The sequence below is a fragment of the Bombus affinis genome, chromosome 11 (genome assembly GCF_024516045.1).
Source record: "Bombus affinis isolate iyBomAffi1 chromosome 11, iyBomAffi1.2, whole genome shotgun sequence".
NCBI classification, from domain to species: domain Eukaryota; kingdom Metazoa; phylum Arthropoda; class Insecta; order Hymenoptera; family Apidae; genus Bombus; species Bombus affinis.
Window position 1 is genome coordinate 11,117,979 of NC_066354.1, and position 16,562 is coordinate 11,134,540.

General features: G+C 33.1%; 3 protein-coding genes across 4 annotated transcripts; 2 read left to right on the forward strand and 1 right to left on the reverse strand.

Moving 5' to 3' along the window:
• The first annotated feature begins 235 nt into the window (after nt 1–235).
• LOC126922244 (uncharacterized) lies at nt 236–11,173 on the forward strand. Of its 2 annotated transcripts, XM_050734683.1 has the most exons (9): nt 3,828–3,889; nt 4,257–4,383; nt 5,730–5,866; nt 5,966–6,090; nt 6,285–6,424; nt 7,368–7,579; nt 7,765–7,999; nt 9,669–9,916; nt 10,259–11,173. In XM_050734683.1, exons 2-9 carry the CDS (start codon nt 4,269–4,271, stop codon nt 10,487–10,489), a joined length of 1,443 nt encoding a protein of 480 aa, XP_050590640.1. In that variant the 5' UTR covers nt 3,828–3,889; nt 4,257–4,268; the 3' UTR covers nt 10,490–11,173. The 2 variants fall into 2 exon arrangements, with proteins under 2 accessions (XP_050590639.1, XP_050590640.1); XM_050734682.1 differs by lacking the exons at nt 3,828–3,889; nt 4,257–4,383 and adding an exon at nt 236–402.
• A 568-nt stretch (nt 11,174–11,741) lies between these two features.
• Nucleotides 11,742–14,885, forward strand: LOC126922235 (vacuolar fusion protein MON1 homolog A). The gene is made up of 7 exons (XM_050734660.1): nt 11,742–12,180; nt 12,369–12,691; nt 12,771–13,014; nt 13,119–13,403; nt 13,477–13,667; nt 13,755–13,857; nt 13,941–14,885. The coding sequence occupies exons 1-7, from the start codon at nt 11,908–11,910 to the stop codon at nt 14,079–14,081; spliced, it is 1,560 nt and encodes a 519-aa protein (XP_050590617.1). The 5' UTR covers nt 11,742–11,907; the 3' UTR covers nt 14,082–14,885.
• LOC126922268 (pre-mRNA-splicing factor 38-like) lies at nt 14,816–16,273 on the reverse strand. The gene is made up of 3 exons (XM_050734731.1): nt 15,904–16,273; nt 15,355–15,722; nt 14,816–15,274 (listed from the first exon to the last, which is right to left on the reverse strand). Exons 1-3 carry the CDS (start codon nt 16,065–16,067, stop codon nt 14,901–14,903), a joined length of 906 nt encoding a protein of 301 aa, XP_050590688.1. The 5' UTR covers nt 16,068–16,273; the 3' UTR covers nt 14,816–14,900.
• Nucleotides 16,274–16,562: the final 289 nt, after the last annotated feature.

Below are 16,562 nucleotides of genomic sequence, written 5' to 3' on the forward strand. Positions count from 1 at the left end.
GGAAGTTATGTTTGAATTCAAAGATTCAAAAATTTAACTTTGTCTTAAGTCTTTTGCCCTATTTATAGATGACAAATACGCATTTTTACGTATTATAAAAATATTTTAAGCGCATCTGCAGTTCTAAACAAATTTTTTGACCAGTTTACATCTGAAAATGAACATCTATCAGTAGTTTATGACTCATCGTATTTGTTTGATTACCGTTTGCAAATTACTGGCGTTAAGACCTTGCGCCTGTAGTATGTGTATTGGGCATGCGCGAGCGGTCTACGTTCGTAAAGCGCCAAAACGACGCATTTCGTCGCAGTACGAATTCAACCTTCGCGAAGAGCAGGTGATTGTTACGTAGTACAGTGATTTTTGATTTTGTCTGTATTTGGAAGAACACTATGGCTATTTGTAAGTACTTGCATTTTTATATCAACAAATTATATCGCTAAGTCAATATTAACGTGTTTTTTTCTATTTTTTTATTACTTTTTCTAATTTATCTCCATTTGTAGTTACATTTTGCGTATTTGATATTAGAAACCCCTTTTTGCATAAATAATTAAACATGATAAATCGGTTAACTGGCATTTTAGAAATACAATTTTTTAATATTTACTTATTTACTTATTTAATATTTACCTATTTAAATTATAACTTTTTTCCTTGTAAAAAGGATAAGGAATATAGGAAAAAATAAAAAATACAAATGCTATCTTCTACTTATACAAATACACGTGGTTATGAAGATACCTTGAATAACTAATTTTCTGAGATAATTATTAACACATAGAAATTAGAAATATACTGTATTCGTGTAATTCGAAATATGTTATATTTAATTAGGCATTATAATTTTTACCAAAACTAGTTTACAAAAAAACTATATTTTTCATGTTTCGTATCATGATTGTTTGATGGAAATATCCTGAAATATTTTTTGGAACTGCATATCTTTTAAGTAAATACGTGTTAATTACTGCGGAGAAAATAATTTTTTTACAAAACATTAACTTTTTTCAATCCTACTTTTCATTTCTACATAATGCATTGTAGTATAACATGTAACAACATATTTAATAAATGCCATTGCCACTACTTGTAACAATTGTAGCACTTGACACAACTATAACGTTATATAAATATTATTATTATATATATCGTCGTAATAAATATCGTAAGATAATATGTATTTTGAAAGAAGGTGTGAAATATGATCGAAAATCTTTCGCATGACTTTGAAAGGATCACGTCTATTTTTATCGTGGAAGTCTAATATCGAATTCGTTTCTAATGTATCATAACACTTCTCAGAAACACGCGACGCTATGATTAATTCACCCTTCTAGTTCGATCTTGCAAATATCATCCCTCTAATATAATAATTCCACATTATCTTCAATAATCATGTTTAATTTTGTACCAAGGAATCTAAAGAAACGAAAGGAAAATGGTAAATAGATGCGAACAATATTTTCACTTCATTGAAAGGAATCGTCGAATGTTCGAGAATATCTATCGAAGTAGTAGATATTGAGATATCTACCTTATCGATTAGGGATCTATAGGAAATGGTGAAGAATAGAATTATGTTTACGGGAGAATGTCTTATTACGTAATTTATTTTCTAGCGTCTAGTTAAATTAGTATATTTAGCGTATACGGGTGCGGCTGTGCCGGTTTGACAAACCGGCCGGCCGGCATTTTTAGCTATGTACAATGCGATTTCACGAATCTATACAACTTCGTGCTAGTTCCATTAAAGTACAAATATGTCCTCGCTTAACCTAAATCTTGTAGGTCTGGTGAAAGTTTGAACATCTTATCAATATGAGTTTTATAATAATAGAATAATGTTAATAGAAATGTGGAATAACAGAATAAATTTGTATTTTTACCAACGCTACATACAAAAGTGGAATCTTAGCAGAGATTTATTTTATCTGGTAAATATGTATATGTTATAATGTATACATGTGTAATAAGTACTTTGGATAATTGATACATTTTTGCATATTATGTAATATTTTACGTGATCTGTGTATTTTTACAACTTTAAATATGTATCTTGTAAATGCATAAACAGTCGCAATTAAAAAATAACGTTCAATCAGATTTCTTGTTCTCTGAAGGAAGTTTTTTACGGTTGCAAAATCATAACAGTACTGTTTCATATGTGACACAACCTTAATTTTCATAATTCCGGTATCACGTCATCTCTGCAGGATTTCTTGTGCAACCAACCATAAGTTCTAGATTGTTTCGTAACGTGCAATTCTACTGTTCTCGCTTATTTTCTCAAGTTTTCTAAAATCTCTGTAGAAACCTTAATTTCTTTGAACTCGGAAATCGCCATATTCGTTTCGATATATCATCATGTATTTGCTGTACCTTGTATGTAAATTTAATATTATTATACTTTTTTAATACATTTTCTTTATTCAAGGAAAGAAAAGAAAAAATATAAAAGGAATATGCTATAGAAAAATTTTATGTACATATATACCTATTATATTTATTATAAATATGTATGAAACAATTTGAAATTTTACTTTCTATATAATGAGTTCTACAACAAGTTCTATATAAAGATGAATTATAGAAATTTTTATTTGTTTTTAAATTTAACTGGTACATGTGAATACTTTTTCCATTAGGAAGCGCGGTCCAGCTTGCTAGCAAAAGGAAGAGAGTTGCTATGCGAGGTCAATGACAGTAAAACACGAATGAACACTAAGAGGTTTACTGGACACATGATCGTCAAACTATTGGCAACCATGCATTTGCGCTATAAATGATAGAACATGATATAATGGATCCAGTAAAGTTAGTAAAATTAGATGTAAAAAGTCATATTCGCTACATTATACGTTAAAATAGGTTCTAGAGTCATGTTAATGAAAGCACTGGAATAATACGGTAATAAACGTCAAAACGGTGGAACCAACCAACGATCATCATTGTGCAATTGAAATTGGCTCAATGGCTCTAATTTTCTCATTATTATGTTAATTGCCAACGTAAAGCGTAACACTTCTTTTATAGAACATCTGGTACTTCAATCAATTTTGCCCACAAAACGAATATCCTAGAACTAATCGAAAATAATGTAAAAATAAGTAAATGGAAAAAGTTCAAGAAACTTTTTGCACAGTAAAAGCACATATAGGTTATTCCATACAAGCAAACATTTATTCTAACAAGTATATGATTTTTTCTTATTTTAATTTTTTTTTTATATCTGTTATTAATAGCAACTGTAGATAAACGATATTTATGAAAATAGAGATAATTAGAAAATATTATCAAGGGTATGAGATGTCGCAATATTCCTAGATTCGTTGTTTCTAATCCGAATGTGGAGGTGACTCTTTGACTGATTACTCTTGACGTAAAAGTTCGGCACATTGATCACTTTGAATCACCGAAGTACCGCTATATGAAGTATGTACGTAATTGGCATCAAACTATTAATGACATCATCACAATGGCGTTCTCGGCCTCGCGTAATGGAACTTTCTATTATTCATGGTCGCCTTGTCGTTTAAACTATTTTATAGCTAGTTTACATTAAGAAAATGCTAATGAAGAGACCAGCAGTCGTACAGAAAATCTTGAAGCAAATCTAAAAAGTTATTAGACAATTTTAGGCTTAAAGCATAGTAAAGTATGACATAAAAATTGTTGCTGTGAAAGATGGAATGTGGGTGATTGATTCATGATGTTCAAAAATTGATGTGATTCAAATTGTTGACGATGACACAATGATGTCAGCAACGAACATGGCCTCTGTGACACAAGCCGCTATTTATAAGCATTGCGTTCGTCCAGCAAATTCTTGTTGTCGCGTGGTATAGAACATTTCGATAGTAGTAGTAGGTGTAACAACGGTCATTTCGTACGTGGATCATCGTCACGATAGTCCATAGTTCATTTTACTTAACGGAAAGACGATTAATGAAAAGCGTGCTATAACGTAATTTTAGTATACCTGCAGCGTAGCAATATAGTGTCACGTGGATTATTACTTGATATTTAAATAAAAATTCAACATTTAAAATTCGAATCGAAGATAATAGAAGATCTATGCAATTTTTGAATTAATTGAAGTTTGTTTGCGATGGTGTTCAATTAGGAAAGAATTTACTTGCACTTTAGGGTTAGCAGTTTTCTAGCGAAATTAATATCAATTGTTTATTGATAAATAACATGAAACAGATTACGAAGAGATAAACAATTTATTAACAATTGTGATAATTTGTCAGTGTCAATGTAGAATGTGCATGTTTTCCGGGCGCACGTTTTGGCGAAACCTTTTGATAGAGACAATCCTGTTAGCGTTAATTTTCACAGACTTTGGAATTCAGTTGCTGTCGTTAATCAAATTTCCAGGTAAATTTTCAACCTAATAAGTAAAAACTAATAATTTTCAATAATTATCAAGTATGAAAAATTCCGAAAACCAATAAATATTGATTAAGTCTTCAATTAAGATCAATTTTTTTGTATATCTTTTACAAAGTTTAGGAAAAATTTAAAGAAGCGTCCGTTGAATGTTGGCAGAGATAATCAGCGTTAACAATTCGACAAAGTTAGAGCACATGTTTTATTACGCAAGGTGTTTCTCCGGAGCGTATAGAAGCGAAGGCAGCTGCAGTTCTTCGAGCAGAAGAACAACTGTATAAGACTATAATTTAAAAGCAAACTGAATCTAACTGTTTCCGGCCAATGTATCTCATTATGGAAATGTGTGTTTATAGCGTAAATTCTCCAAATGTAGCTGCATATGTATAAGATGAAAAATAACATTGATGACATTAAGCTAATTTGACACGTCAATGAACAAATTGAATTTATGGTCGTGCGACAAAATCGTTCGCAGCTGGATCGAAAAATGAAAAGATTAAACGATTTTATGATCACTCGTTAAACGTTAGACGACTGGAATCGTTCCATTTCTACGAAAGAAAACGAACGTTTCGTTAATAATGTCTTGAATTGTATTCGACTGAACTTGAAGATCGAAAGCTGAAAATTAAATTTTTTCTTTTATCGATACAGACTTCTATTGTATTATATTACATATCATGAACTATATAGAGTTGCATTGAATGGAGAAAAACAATCGATACTGTTGATAAGATGAATCATTAATCTCTGTCAGTTAATATTTTTGATATTATATGCTCGTTAAATACAAGTGATCGTGCTTGGAATAAGAAAAACTATCATCAACTTTTTCTATAGAGAATGTTGGGTAATCGTGATTATAATCGTGAATCATCGATCGCTAGAGGTGATTTATAGTCGCGAAACGTACAACGGGGCGATCTAGACTCGAAAATGTCGCGAGCACACGATATATTGATCGATGGAACTCCTGCATTGTCCTACTTTTGTACATCACGGTGTACGATGTAGGATGTCTTGGCGTCCAGACGTCTGGGCGTCTGGATTTCTTCGACTAAAGAGGATTTTAAATCCTTTGCCAGTTTTTTTAACTCAACTGATTTTTAAGATCGCTGGACCTAGTTTCAGCTCAATTAAATTTTTATCAAAGTCATTATTAATGTTATCCTCGATTACTATTAGATATTATTATTAATAATACTAATTAATAATAATAATAATAATAATAATAAACATGATCAAAAGTGGACAAATGTATATAAATATCATTACATTACATATTATAACGTATAATAAATGTCTAAGAATTTCTTTCTTTTTTCTTTTAGCTCTTTCTACTGAGGATAAATTGGAATACAATTTCTATCCTGTCGCGAGCGGGCAACTTCAGTTCCGGATAAAAGCACCAAACGATGCCCATATCGCACTTACAACGGGTCCCCACGAGGGTGAGCCTATGTACGAGGTAAAAATTATTGAAAAATAAACTTGTTTAATTATTATTATAAAATTTCTCAAATAAACAAACGAGAGTCGAATGTATCGGTGCGTGTTAAAATCACAGGTTTTCATTGGTGGTTGGAGCAACAGCAAGTCTGTAATTCGTAAAAATAGGACGAAACCCGATGTTGCCGAGGCAGATACACCTGGTATCCTGAGTGCTGATGAAACGCGTGGATTCTGGATCAGGTGGGTAGCGTTAACTATATTATTAAGTTATTAACCACAAGATGTGAGAATATCTTTTCCTATATCTTTTTGTTTCTCCTTATTGTTTTTAGAAACCTTAAATAAATATGTTTCATACATCTTGTGTATTCGTAATAATACAATATTCTTTCTTACATAATTCATAATAATAATTACATAATTCTTTCTTCCAGATGGGACGATGGTGTTATCTCAGTAGGTAAAGAGGGCGAACCAAGCGCATTTCTCACGTACGCCGATCCAGAGCCGTTCGGAATCGGTTACTTCGGGGTATGCACCGGTTGGGGTGCATCCGGTGAATGGTTAATCGAAGGTAAAATTATTATCTATTCTCATCGTATTCCATGTTCTTAAACTCCTTTTTTTTTTTTTTTGCTTATACATTAGGTAGATTTATCGTAGCTAATGTCTACATATAGGTCTTGTAGAGTCGTAACAATATTGTCGCACATATTTTAGTGTTCTAGAAGCAAATCCCTTTGTAAATCCGTGTTCCGTTTGGGAAAATATTTACAAAATATTGGAATTTTTATCAAATCACATGTAAGGGTGCTTAAATTTTAATTCTCAATTTATTAATACGATTTTCTTGCTGGTATTTTATGGAATTTCGGACGGACTCTACTAATGCATCGTCGCCCATACAGCCATATGTGTAGGTGGTCAAAATCGTTGTACGTAAAGTATACGAAACCTCGAGAAACAATATTTGTTCCTTTTTAGGCTTTTAGATCTGTTGCTCGAATATGTTTTATCCTAGCACGTTTACCGCTTTACTTCGAATGGTGTCGAATTTCACATCAACACTTTTTTACATTATTCTATACGTTCCCCTATATTGCTTTATATTTTTCATACAAATATTCCCATTGTATATTAAGATATGTTTTTGTAATTGGACACCGTTTGATTGGAAGGACACATGCACGAGAAAAGAATCATAGATCACGTGTAGTTGAGTCACGCTTGTATTGTGCTGCAGTGTGATCAAAAGCACTCATATTTCCAAGCTTATAATTGAAACGGCTGATAATCCTATCAGCCGAATATGCTATATGGTAAAATCGTTATAGCAATATAGAAAGTGAAAAATATGTAAGTACATACGTATATCCAACATATTCTATCGCCGCGTGTATGTTAAAAGTTTATATATGAATAATAAATAAATTTGGGGGAACAATGAACGCGAATGAGAAGGAAAAATATTCATTTCCAAATCCTGATTGGAAATTAAATGTTTTATTTCCTATAAGGACATGGCCCCTTGACAACACGGAATGAGTTAGTCTACACATTTCATAATGTAAGGAGCGGCTCGGTCCTCATCGAAGTGAGGGCTAAGAGTAACGCGCACATCGCCCTGACCAACAAAAAAGGCGACTCGAGCCCGATGTACGAAATCATGCTCGGGGGTTGGGAAAACTCAGCATCCATCATCAGATACGATCGCAAACAACCCGACAAGGTTCGAAATTTACGAAACTCGAAATCATTTATTGATTACGACGTTCTTTTAATTTTTCATCAAATGAAACAGTTATTTAGTAATCTTTGATGTTTCGTCAACTCTTTTTTCTTTGCTTTAATACAAAATAAAAGGAAGATCGAGAGTTCGGGTTTCGTGTTAAAACGTTGATTTTGCACCGACAGGTGCACGTGAATACGCCAAATCTGCTGAACGAGAACGAAACGAAGAAGTTCGCGATTTGTTGGCTCGATGGTCGTATCATGGTCAGGGCTGGTGATGTTAATGGTCCTGTGATCATGGAATGGCAAGATCCTAAGCCGATTGGCGTGAGCTACGTGGGTGTGCGTACCGGTTGGGGAGCAACCGGCAAATGGAAACTTCGAACCGCGCAGTATCCATCCCATCCACCCCACAAAAGTAATTTGCCTGTTAAATATCCGTTTCTTTTCTCTTTTTGTTTTTGTTTCTCTGCTTCAATTCATCCTTGGTGATAGATTGGTAATTATCGACCGACGGATCATTTGTGGGTGTTGAGGCTTGGTTTCTCATTATCTTGAAGATTATAATAAAAAGTAGGATTTTTTTATAGTTAATAGATATGAATATTCGGTAGAATATGTAATTTATACGAATCCTACTTTTTTTTTATTTGTAGATGTACCTATACGAGTATTATGTTAATGGGAGTTCGAGGATAAGGGTGTCGGTGCCACTAATTGCTTCTCGTAATTATCAATGCAATGTTATTTCTCACGATGCACGCTATATTTTCTACCTCCTTTCTTTTCAACGGATCCCTTCTCGCTTGCAAATGCTAAAATTAACGCTTCACCGATCCAGCTTATTTACTATAAACAACGAATAAATGAAAACTTGCTATTAGATCTTACAGAATTACTATAACTATTATCCCTATACTGTTCTAAATTCTACCTTCAAAATAAATGACCTTTTATTATTATATAGTTATGTGGTAGAGAAGAGCATCGAGCATTAACAAATCGTACCTTATACCTCGTTGACGATTGCCTGCAAATTAATGTTCTCGATTGAAAATGTTTAGTTCAGTTAGCACGCCAATTGTCGTGTCCGGTCGTAATTGAAGTAATGACAGTAACGCGTTTACTGTATGTCACACGCCTACTTCGCAACACTTTTCATTGCAAGTTGTATTGAACATCTTAAACGTTAGAGATTCTGTTAATCTTTACACGTATCTATGTACATATCTATAGGAATCCTAAGATTTTCAATATACAGTAAATGTGTTAAGCACCTACACCCACAAGGAGATATAATTATAATTTTTTAATAAATAATAGTACTTGAATTTCGATGAATGTAAGAAATGTAATTGCCTTGATTCAATATGTTCATAGTGATTTATATGCACATTCACATGCACATGCATATTTGCACGGAATACAAGCCATATTATTACACAAGACCCTAATAGCCGCATGTACAACAAAGTATGCCGAGGTCATCATATCCTCATTTTCTGCAGATTAGTGCAGACGCATCATTCTTTAAATGCCTTTTCCTCCCGATCGATCCCCATTCTTTTTGTCGTAACTTAAATCTAATAGTTGCTTATGATGTGATTCATCCCATGGTCGATTTATTTATTATATTAAATAATTCTGCCGAAAACATCGTGAAGGCTCATTCCGGAGAGAACTCATAATAAGTTTTCGCATTATCATTTGGTATGCGTTCATCGTTCTTCACACGTGTCATTACTGTAAACATTATCAACGTCATAAATCATAATTTTCCTCGAATTTCGTGCATTGTTTTTTAATTGTACGAAGCATGAGATGTTGTATCTAATCAGAGATGAGAATTTTTATAATTTGCTTTCCTAATATCATTGTTTACTTCTTTCTCAAGTGCTATCCAACATAAAAACATAATAGATGCCTATATATATGCATTTAACACACATGATAAAGAAGAAGAGGAAAAATCTGATGCCACTCGAGTAATGGTTGGAAAGCGCTACCTTAATCTTATACAAAAAATAACAAAGGAAGTAAGTCCTGACCATCTGTGGCTAATATGTTTTTGTGGCACCTGCTTCTAGACGTGAATCCATCGGCCCCACCTCCACCATCGGGCGTCATGGATATAGGAGAGTTCTGTTGGTGTGACGCAACTGGTGGAATAATTCCTCCAGGTGCAGTCGAAGGAGGAAAAGATATAAGTGGTGAACCCTTGTACGTGGGCAGAGCCTATCACGAGGGTGCTCTTCTACCTGGCAAAGTGAAGCCAGGAGACTCTGTGTGCTATGTGGCTTGGGGCGGTGATGAACATGGAAAGACTGATTATCAGGTAGGATAGAAGAGAATAGAAGCAATTTAATCCTTTAAGTACGAGAGATCTTTGTAAATTGTTCTCTCGAAACGCACAAAAGAAAAAGAAAAAGAAAGAAAGAAAAAGCAAAACTGAATACGATATAAAATGGAGTCAAATCGTTGCTTCTTAATTAAAATCTTAACATTACTCATTGATGATAGCCGTGTTTCACGAAATATTGGTTTCGTCGTTTACTTTGTATCGTTGATAGCCGTATTTAAAGGGTTAACTCGCATAAAAAAATAAGCTAATAAATAAGATAAAAATACTAAATTAGTATCAAACAATAACTATAACTTAATAACTGTTCTCTCTCAGGTTCTCTGTGGTTGCAACCCAATGTGGGTTCCAACAACCGGAAACAACATTCCTCACAATGCAATTCCATCTGGTGAATCAGAAGACGGAGAGCCACTCTATGCTGGCCGCGTACTGCACGAAGGCGCTATGACAATCGGCAAAGTACAACCTTCGCACAGCGTGTGTTACATAGCATTTGGTGGTGCTGAGATTGCGTTCCCAGAATATGAGATCATGGTTAAACCTTAAATTAGAATTAGTTGCACCAACGTCGATGAATTTGTCAATGAATCCCAATCTCTTACAATGATTTTATGTTTGAACGCGATCGAAATACCAGAAATAGGCTATATCAAGGATTCAACAAAAATATTTTATGTACGCATAATTGTCCTGCTTAGTGGTTGTTCGCGTATATGAAGACATATGAAAATATTTGTAGCCCAATAATCGAATCTCAATTGTTATTGATATCTAAATAAGAGGGAAAGAAGCGACATATTATGTATTATAAGATTAATGAGAATCTCCTATGTGTGCAAACTAGTCTAATTACAAATGGGCGGGTCGTGACTCATGTTCATCGATCAGTTGGTGTACAACGGACGTATACTTCTACACAGAACGTAATTACAATGTCAATAACGTAGAAATTATCGATCAAAAACTGGCAATGTATATATATAGTTCAGTTACATATATATATGCGTTAATAACTGGCTACATAGTAGTATCGATAATTCCTGTTTATGCAGTTTAAGGTACAACTTGCATATCGCTTGATTGCCTATTTCGTATCAGAGTATTATGAAAAACATTTTGTTCGTAACCACATAGTGGTTTAATTTAATGCACAATAGTTCTCGCTTTTCTACAATCGTTGATTTCAAAGTCTATATTGTTACAAAACAATAAATAATATTTCCGAAAAGAGACATGATGTATTATTTTTAGCCTCCTTGTTCACAATTGTAGGTTGTGAGATTTAGTTGATGCTTCGTTAATTTTCCTTGTCGGTTCTTGGAAAAAGATTTGTAGACGGAGCAAAATTAAGTTTGGGAGAAATTAAGATCAAAATGGTGAAGACAGTGGAATCTATCTTAAGATATTTGTAACTGACAATCTGTTAATTATAATATGAGACTTTTATAGTTGCAGTCAACAGTGTAGCTCAATGAGAGGAAATAACATAAACCTAAGTAAAAAGAAAATTCTACATGGGCTCATAGAATAAGCTTTTTGCTTATCTGCTTGCTCATTTGTGCCAGACACTTCATTTTTATCCTATCAAATAGTACGTGCCCAAAATAAATAAATATGTCATCGGTTATCAGTATTTCATACGCATCTAATAAAAAGAAGACATTTGGGATTTTATAGAAATGAAATATGAGCATGATTATAAACATGAAATATGATGCTGTTTTGTGGCCAGCTAACAATGTAATCGGTTAACATTCGTGAACTCTAATATAGTGATTTTTTTAATTTACTTAAGTTGGCAATAGTGTTGAACAGTTTGTGCGTTCCGTCCAAATCCGTCCCGTCCTGTCCCAAATAAGACGGATTCAACAATGGCGGCCAATCCGTCATGGATCGCTGTTAAATGTCAATCGGGAAAAGAAATTTTAAAATAGTGGCAGATCGGAAGTATTTTTTTTATAAAAATGGCTGCGAAAGAGTCTGCTACTATCGATGATGGGATTCCCGAGCCAGGTATTGAACCTGGTGCTTCTGCGGAAACGATGCTCGTCACTACCGACAGTTTTGAGGAGTATGAGCAGGAGATGAGCAATAGTATTGACGATAGACAAATGAAAGAAAGCACAACGAGCACTATCTCAGAGATACAAGAAGATGTGCAAGACATTCCAACTACGCCCACTACGTCCAGTTCACGGGAACTTCAAAAAACAAATTCGCTTGATGATTCCGAATTAGTACGTTTCATAACCTGTATTTGTGAAACACTATAAATGTATTTTAATCCGGAAAAAGTATACGCAATTAAAAGAGAGTTATTTTTAATAATTAATAGAAATTAATCGGAAGTGTTGATAAAAGTTATATAATTACATTAACCATTTTAACGAAGTATATTCATCTTAATTAATTTCTTATGTTTTAGGATGATGTTACACAACGATTAGGTCAAAGTAGCATTGATTCAGACCCTTTACGTTGTAAAACATGGTTAGCACAAAAAAAACATGTATTTATTTTAAGCCAAGCAGGGAAACCCATATACTCTAGATATAGTTCAGAAGATAAACTAGTCACAGTTATGGGTGTCATGCAGGCTCTAGTTTCATTTGTCCAAGCAGGCAGTGATATGATTAGATCTGTTCATGCAGGAGATACTAACTTTGTATTTGTCGTTAAAGGTCCATTAATTTTAGTTGCAGTCTCAAAAACGCTTGAAAGCGTACCTCAACTTACATTACAATTAACGTATGTAATTATAATAGAACAAGTAATACTTTATGCCATCCTTTTTTAAGATATTTGATTAAAGAATGTTATGTTACAGATATGTATATAATCAAATAATCTCTGTGTTAACCCAGTCACAGTTAACTAGAGTATATGATCAACGTAGAAATTTTGACTTAAGAAGATTGTTAACTGGTAGTGAAAGACTGATAGATCACTTATTAAACTTTATGGACAGAGAACCAGCATTTTTTCTAGGAGCCATTAAATGTTTGCCTTTACTTCCCTCAATGAGAAGTTCTATCACGCAAACTATCATTCAAACATGCGGTAAAATAAAGGTATTACAGTGCTGTAATCGTTAAAATTTGGACATGAATATTATATTAAAATATGTTGCTGTGTTTGTAAATTATACTAATCAAAGGAATATAAAATTTTGCAGAATTTAGTATTTGCAATACTACTAGCTAATAATCAATTGGTAACATTAGTCAGAATGAACAAATTTTTTTTACATCCCGTGGATTTACATATAATACAAAATTTGGTCGACAGTTCAGAGTCACTTAAGACTGCTGAGAGCTGGACACCGATATGTCTACCAAAGTTTGATGCCAATGGGTATATGCATGGACATGTATCGTATTTGGCTGAAGATTGTCAGGCATGCTTATTGTTGCTCACAGTTGATAGAGATGTGTTCTTTGTTCTTTCCGAAGCAAAACAAGTAGGTGATATAATGAAACTTTATAAAGTATTTAGAAAACAACGTAAGAAATAATAAGAAATTTTACTTATAGAAAATTGTAGAAAAATTAAGGCGAACGAATTGTTTAGAAGCAATTAATGAGTCCATGAATAAACTACCGATTAAAACTGCCGACATTGGATTGCCAGAAATGCGGCACGTTTTATATAAGTGTAGAAGCACGGCACAATTTTGGAGTCCTGGATTTCAACCTCCATATACAACAGACGAAGAAATAGAACGGTAATTGCAACATTTAAAAAATGTAAAATAATCAAACTAAATTATAATAATGACAAACTTGCGTGATATGTGTTTTTTCTTTGATAGATTATTGGGGCTTTATCAATGTTTACACCACAGGCTACACAGTCCCAATCGACCATTGAAGCTTATATTTCAGCAATTAGATAAAGAAACCATGTTAGCATGGGTAAGTTTAATTACATGATATGTAGTACAGTAAAAGTTATCGCAGTACATTTGGTATGCAACTAACACGTATGTATCTTGTAGGTAACACTAGGTTTTGAGTTATATGTTACATTTGAACCACTTGTAACAAAACCTGATGCAATTGAGGCAGTGAGTAAATTGTTAAAGTGGATAAAAAAAGAGGAAGAAAGATTATTTATTTTAAATTCACCCACATTTTAAAAATCGATATAATCAGTTTTAAAAAGACATAAAAGTGTTTATCTGATGGATATAATTTGAATTGACGTGAGATGCATCGTTTGATAATTGTTTACATTGATCCGATGAACTATAAATCGTTAAGGAAAAATTACTGCATTCAAGATAGATGCATTCGCGTGTTTTTCATGCATTGATAATGTACTTTGCTCACTGTTTTTTAATTATGAAAGGTACTGTAAAGGTACATATGTATGTATATATTTAAAGACATTACGCATGTAATGTAGAGTACATTTATAGACAGGCTATGACATTCTCAACTTATTTTATTACATGGTGCTTGAGAAAACTTGTCATTGTGTTGTTAAAAACAGATTACTTACAGTACAATATCTTTTTATATCATTTAACAAGCAAATCGTAACTTTATAAATTGTGGAACAATTCTTTATTAACAATCACAGTGATAAATTTTCTCTGAAATTTTGTAAATAAGAGTAAAAGCAACAGCCATCGTTTCATGACCTTATTAAGTCAAAAGTAATGATTCCAGGTAGAGCGAATAGTATAACGTTAAAAAGAAACAAATACGTTCACTTACAACATGTAATGTACGGGTATTATAAGCTACTGTGTAGCGTTTATATCGATAAATGCTATAATTTTAATACAAAACTATTCCTTGTATATGTTACACACTGCTGTTAATCGCGATCGAAGTGCGGTACATACGATAAAAAGAATTCAAGAGCTGTATCAGTAATGTTTTTTTATTCACCTGATAATTATAAAAGTAAATTATCCTGTAAAACATTTGTCATACCTTGGTGTTTTAATTTAATGCCTAGCTCTGTCACGTTCTCGTCTTCGATCTCGATCTCGGTCTCTTTCCCTATCTCTATCGTCTCGTCTGTGCCGGTCTTTATCTCTATCCTTGTCTTTATGCGAAGATGAATGGCTTTTAGGAGATTTACTCCGTTTACGTTCTCGTCTATCTCTGTCTCTGTCCCTGCTTCTCGATCTTTGCTTTTCTCTGTCAGATTTTTTATCGGAACGTGAATGTCTTTTATCTCGGTCTCTATGACGATCTCTGTCCCTGTCATGATCATCTGTCCTTTTGCGAGTATCCTCTTTGACTGGAGGTATTTCTTCATCCTCCGAAGATTCTATTCCTTCATCCATATCATCCTCTAATGCAGACACTTTTGCCTCTATAATATATAAGAAACATTAAATTACATTTGTTTTATATTCATACTTATATTTTCATTTATAAATTTAAAAGACTTACCTAATTCATTATTTTCTTCAAGAACATGTCTTTTTTGTATTCTTGGTAAAATTACATCGCAACATCTTTCTTCCCTAAGAAGATCATCTATAAATTCATCCATATTGATCAATTCAAATTTACCTTGCTTATTTTGCCTTCTCAACTTTCTATTGTCATTAAATAATGGTTCCAAATATTTATAACAATCTAAAGAAGATCCTGTCAATCTCATATACAACGCTCCTAGTGCACGGACATATTTAAATTCCTCATTTTTTATAAATTCTACTATAATATCTTTTTCAGGTTGTATCTGAAGCATTTTTAATATTAGACAGAGGAATGGTGTTGGTTTTACATTTCCACCATATACACCACCTATGTATCTAAAATATGTTTGTTTTTATTCACAATAGGTTATGTTTTGATATAAATTATTAAAAAATATCGAGCATGGACAAGAGTCGTAAATAAAGTATGTTTCAACAGCAAGCATACTTGAACAACGGACTGCACAAAGAAAAACGATTTGTTTGAGCATATATTCGACAACAAACATTTACTAACCTCAACTCCATGGCTTTGTCTACTAAAAGTTCTGCAGTCAGAGCAAAACATTCTTCTTTCCAATATTTCGAATCGTACACTCGAGATCTAATTATTTTTTCTACTAAATACTGTGGATTTGTACCTCTAATAGATTTCGCATCTTTTACCGTTCTATTAGCCATTTTCAAATCGCACAGAGATTAGAAATATTTTCAAAACATACTTTAAATGATAATGTAGGTGGCAATAGAATGTATTTAATAGGGAATTTCTTTGATAACGGTATAATTCACATGGGTCACAGCCTGCTTGAAATATGAATATAAACTGAACGAATTTTTCCTTCAAATATTTGTGAAAAAATATACATACATACGAAGGAATATATTCCACAGTGGTCTTGATAGAAGCAAGAGGAGGCTAATAAAAACGTAATCAAGTCAAAATCGCAAGTAATCGTTGTCTTTCTCAGTCATTTAACTTTCAAAATCGTAGAAATCAGAGCAAGGAAAGTAGTATACTTTTACTAAAAGGTAAAATTTGGGCCATTTCTGCAAAACGTGTATCCGTATGTTAATGCTACTATATTATCGCTAGTATTTCATGGGTTTCTAATAGTACGTAATCAGAGTTCCCTTTATATAATTTCAGTTTATATTAAAAAATGCCTGGACACG

Coding starts and splice junctions, on each gene's coding strand:
- LOC126922244 (XM_050734683.1), top strand. CDS start 4,269: ATGTGCATGTTTTCCGGGCGCACGTTTTGGCGAAACCTTTTGATAGAG. Junction 6,091..6,284: donor ACGCGTGGATTCTGGATCAG/GTGGGTAGCGTT, acceptor TCTTTCTTCCAG/ATGGGACGATGGTGTTATCT. Junction 8,000..9,668: donor ATCCCATCCACCCCACAAAA/GTAATTTGCCTG, acceptor ACCTGCTTCTAG/ACGTGAATCCATCGGCCCCA.
- LOC126922235 (XM_050734660.1), top strand. CDS start 11,908: ATGGCTGCGAAAGAGTCTGCTACTATCGATGATGGGATTCCCGAGCCA. Junction 12,181..12,368: donor CGCTTGATGATTCCGAATTA/GTACGTTTCATA, acceptor CTTATGTTTTAG/GATGATGTTACACAACGATT. Junction 13,668..13,754: donor ACAGACGAAGAAATAGAACG/GTAATTGCAACA, acceptor TTTCTTTGATAG/ATTATTGGGGCTTTATCAAT.
- LOC126922268 (XM_050734731.1), bottom strand. CDS start 16,067: ATGGCTAATAGAACGGTAAAAGATGCGAAATCTATTAGAGGTACAAAT. Junction 15,723..15,903: donor GACAAAGCCATGGAGTTGAG/GTTAGTAAATGT, acceptor AACATATTTTAG/ATACATAGGTGGTGTATATG. Junction 15,275..15,354: donor TGAAGAAAATAATGAATTAG/GTAAGTCTTTTA, acceptor TATATATTATAG/AGGCAAAAGTGTCTGCATTA.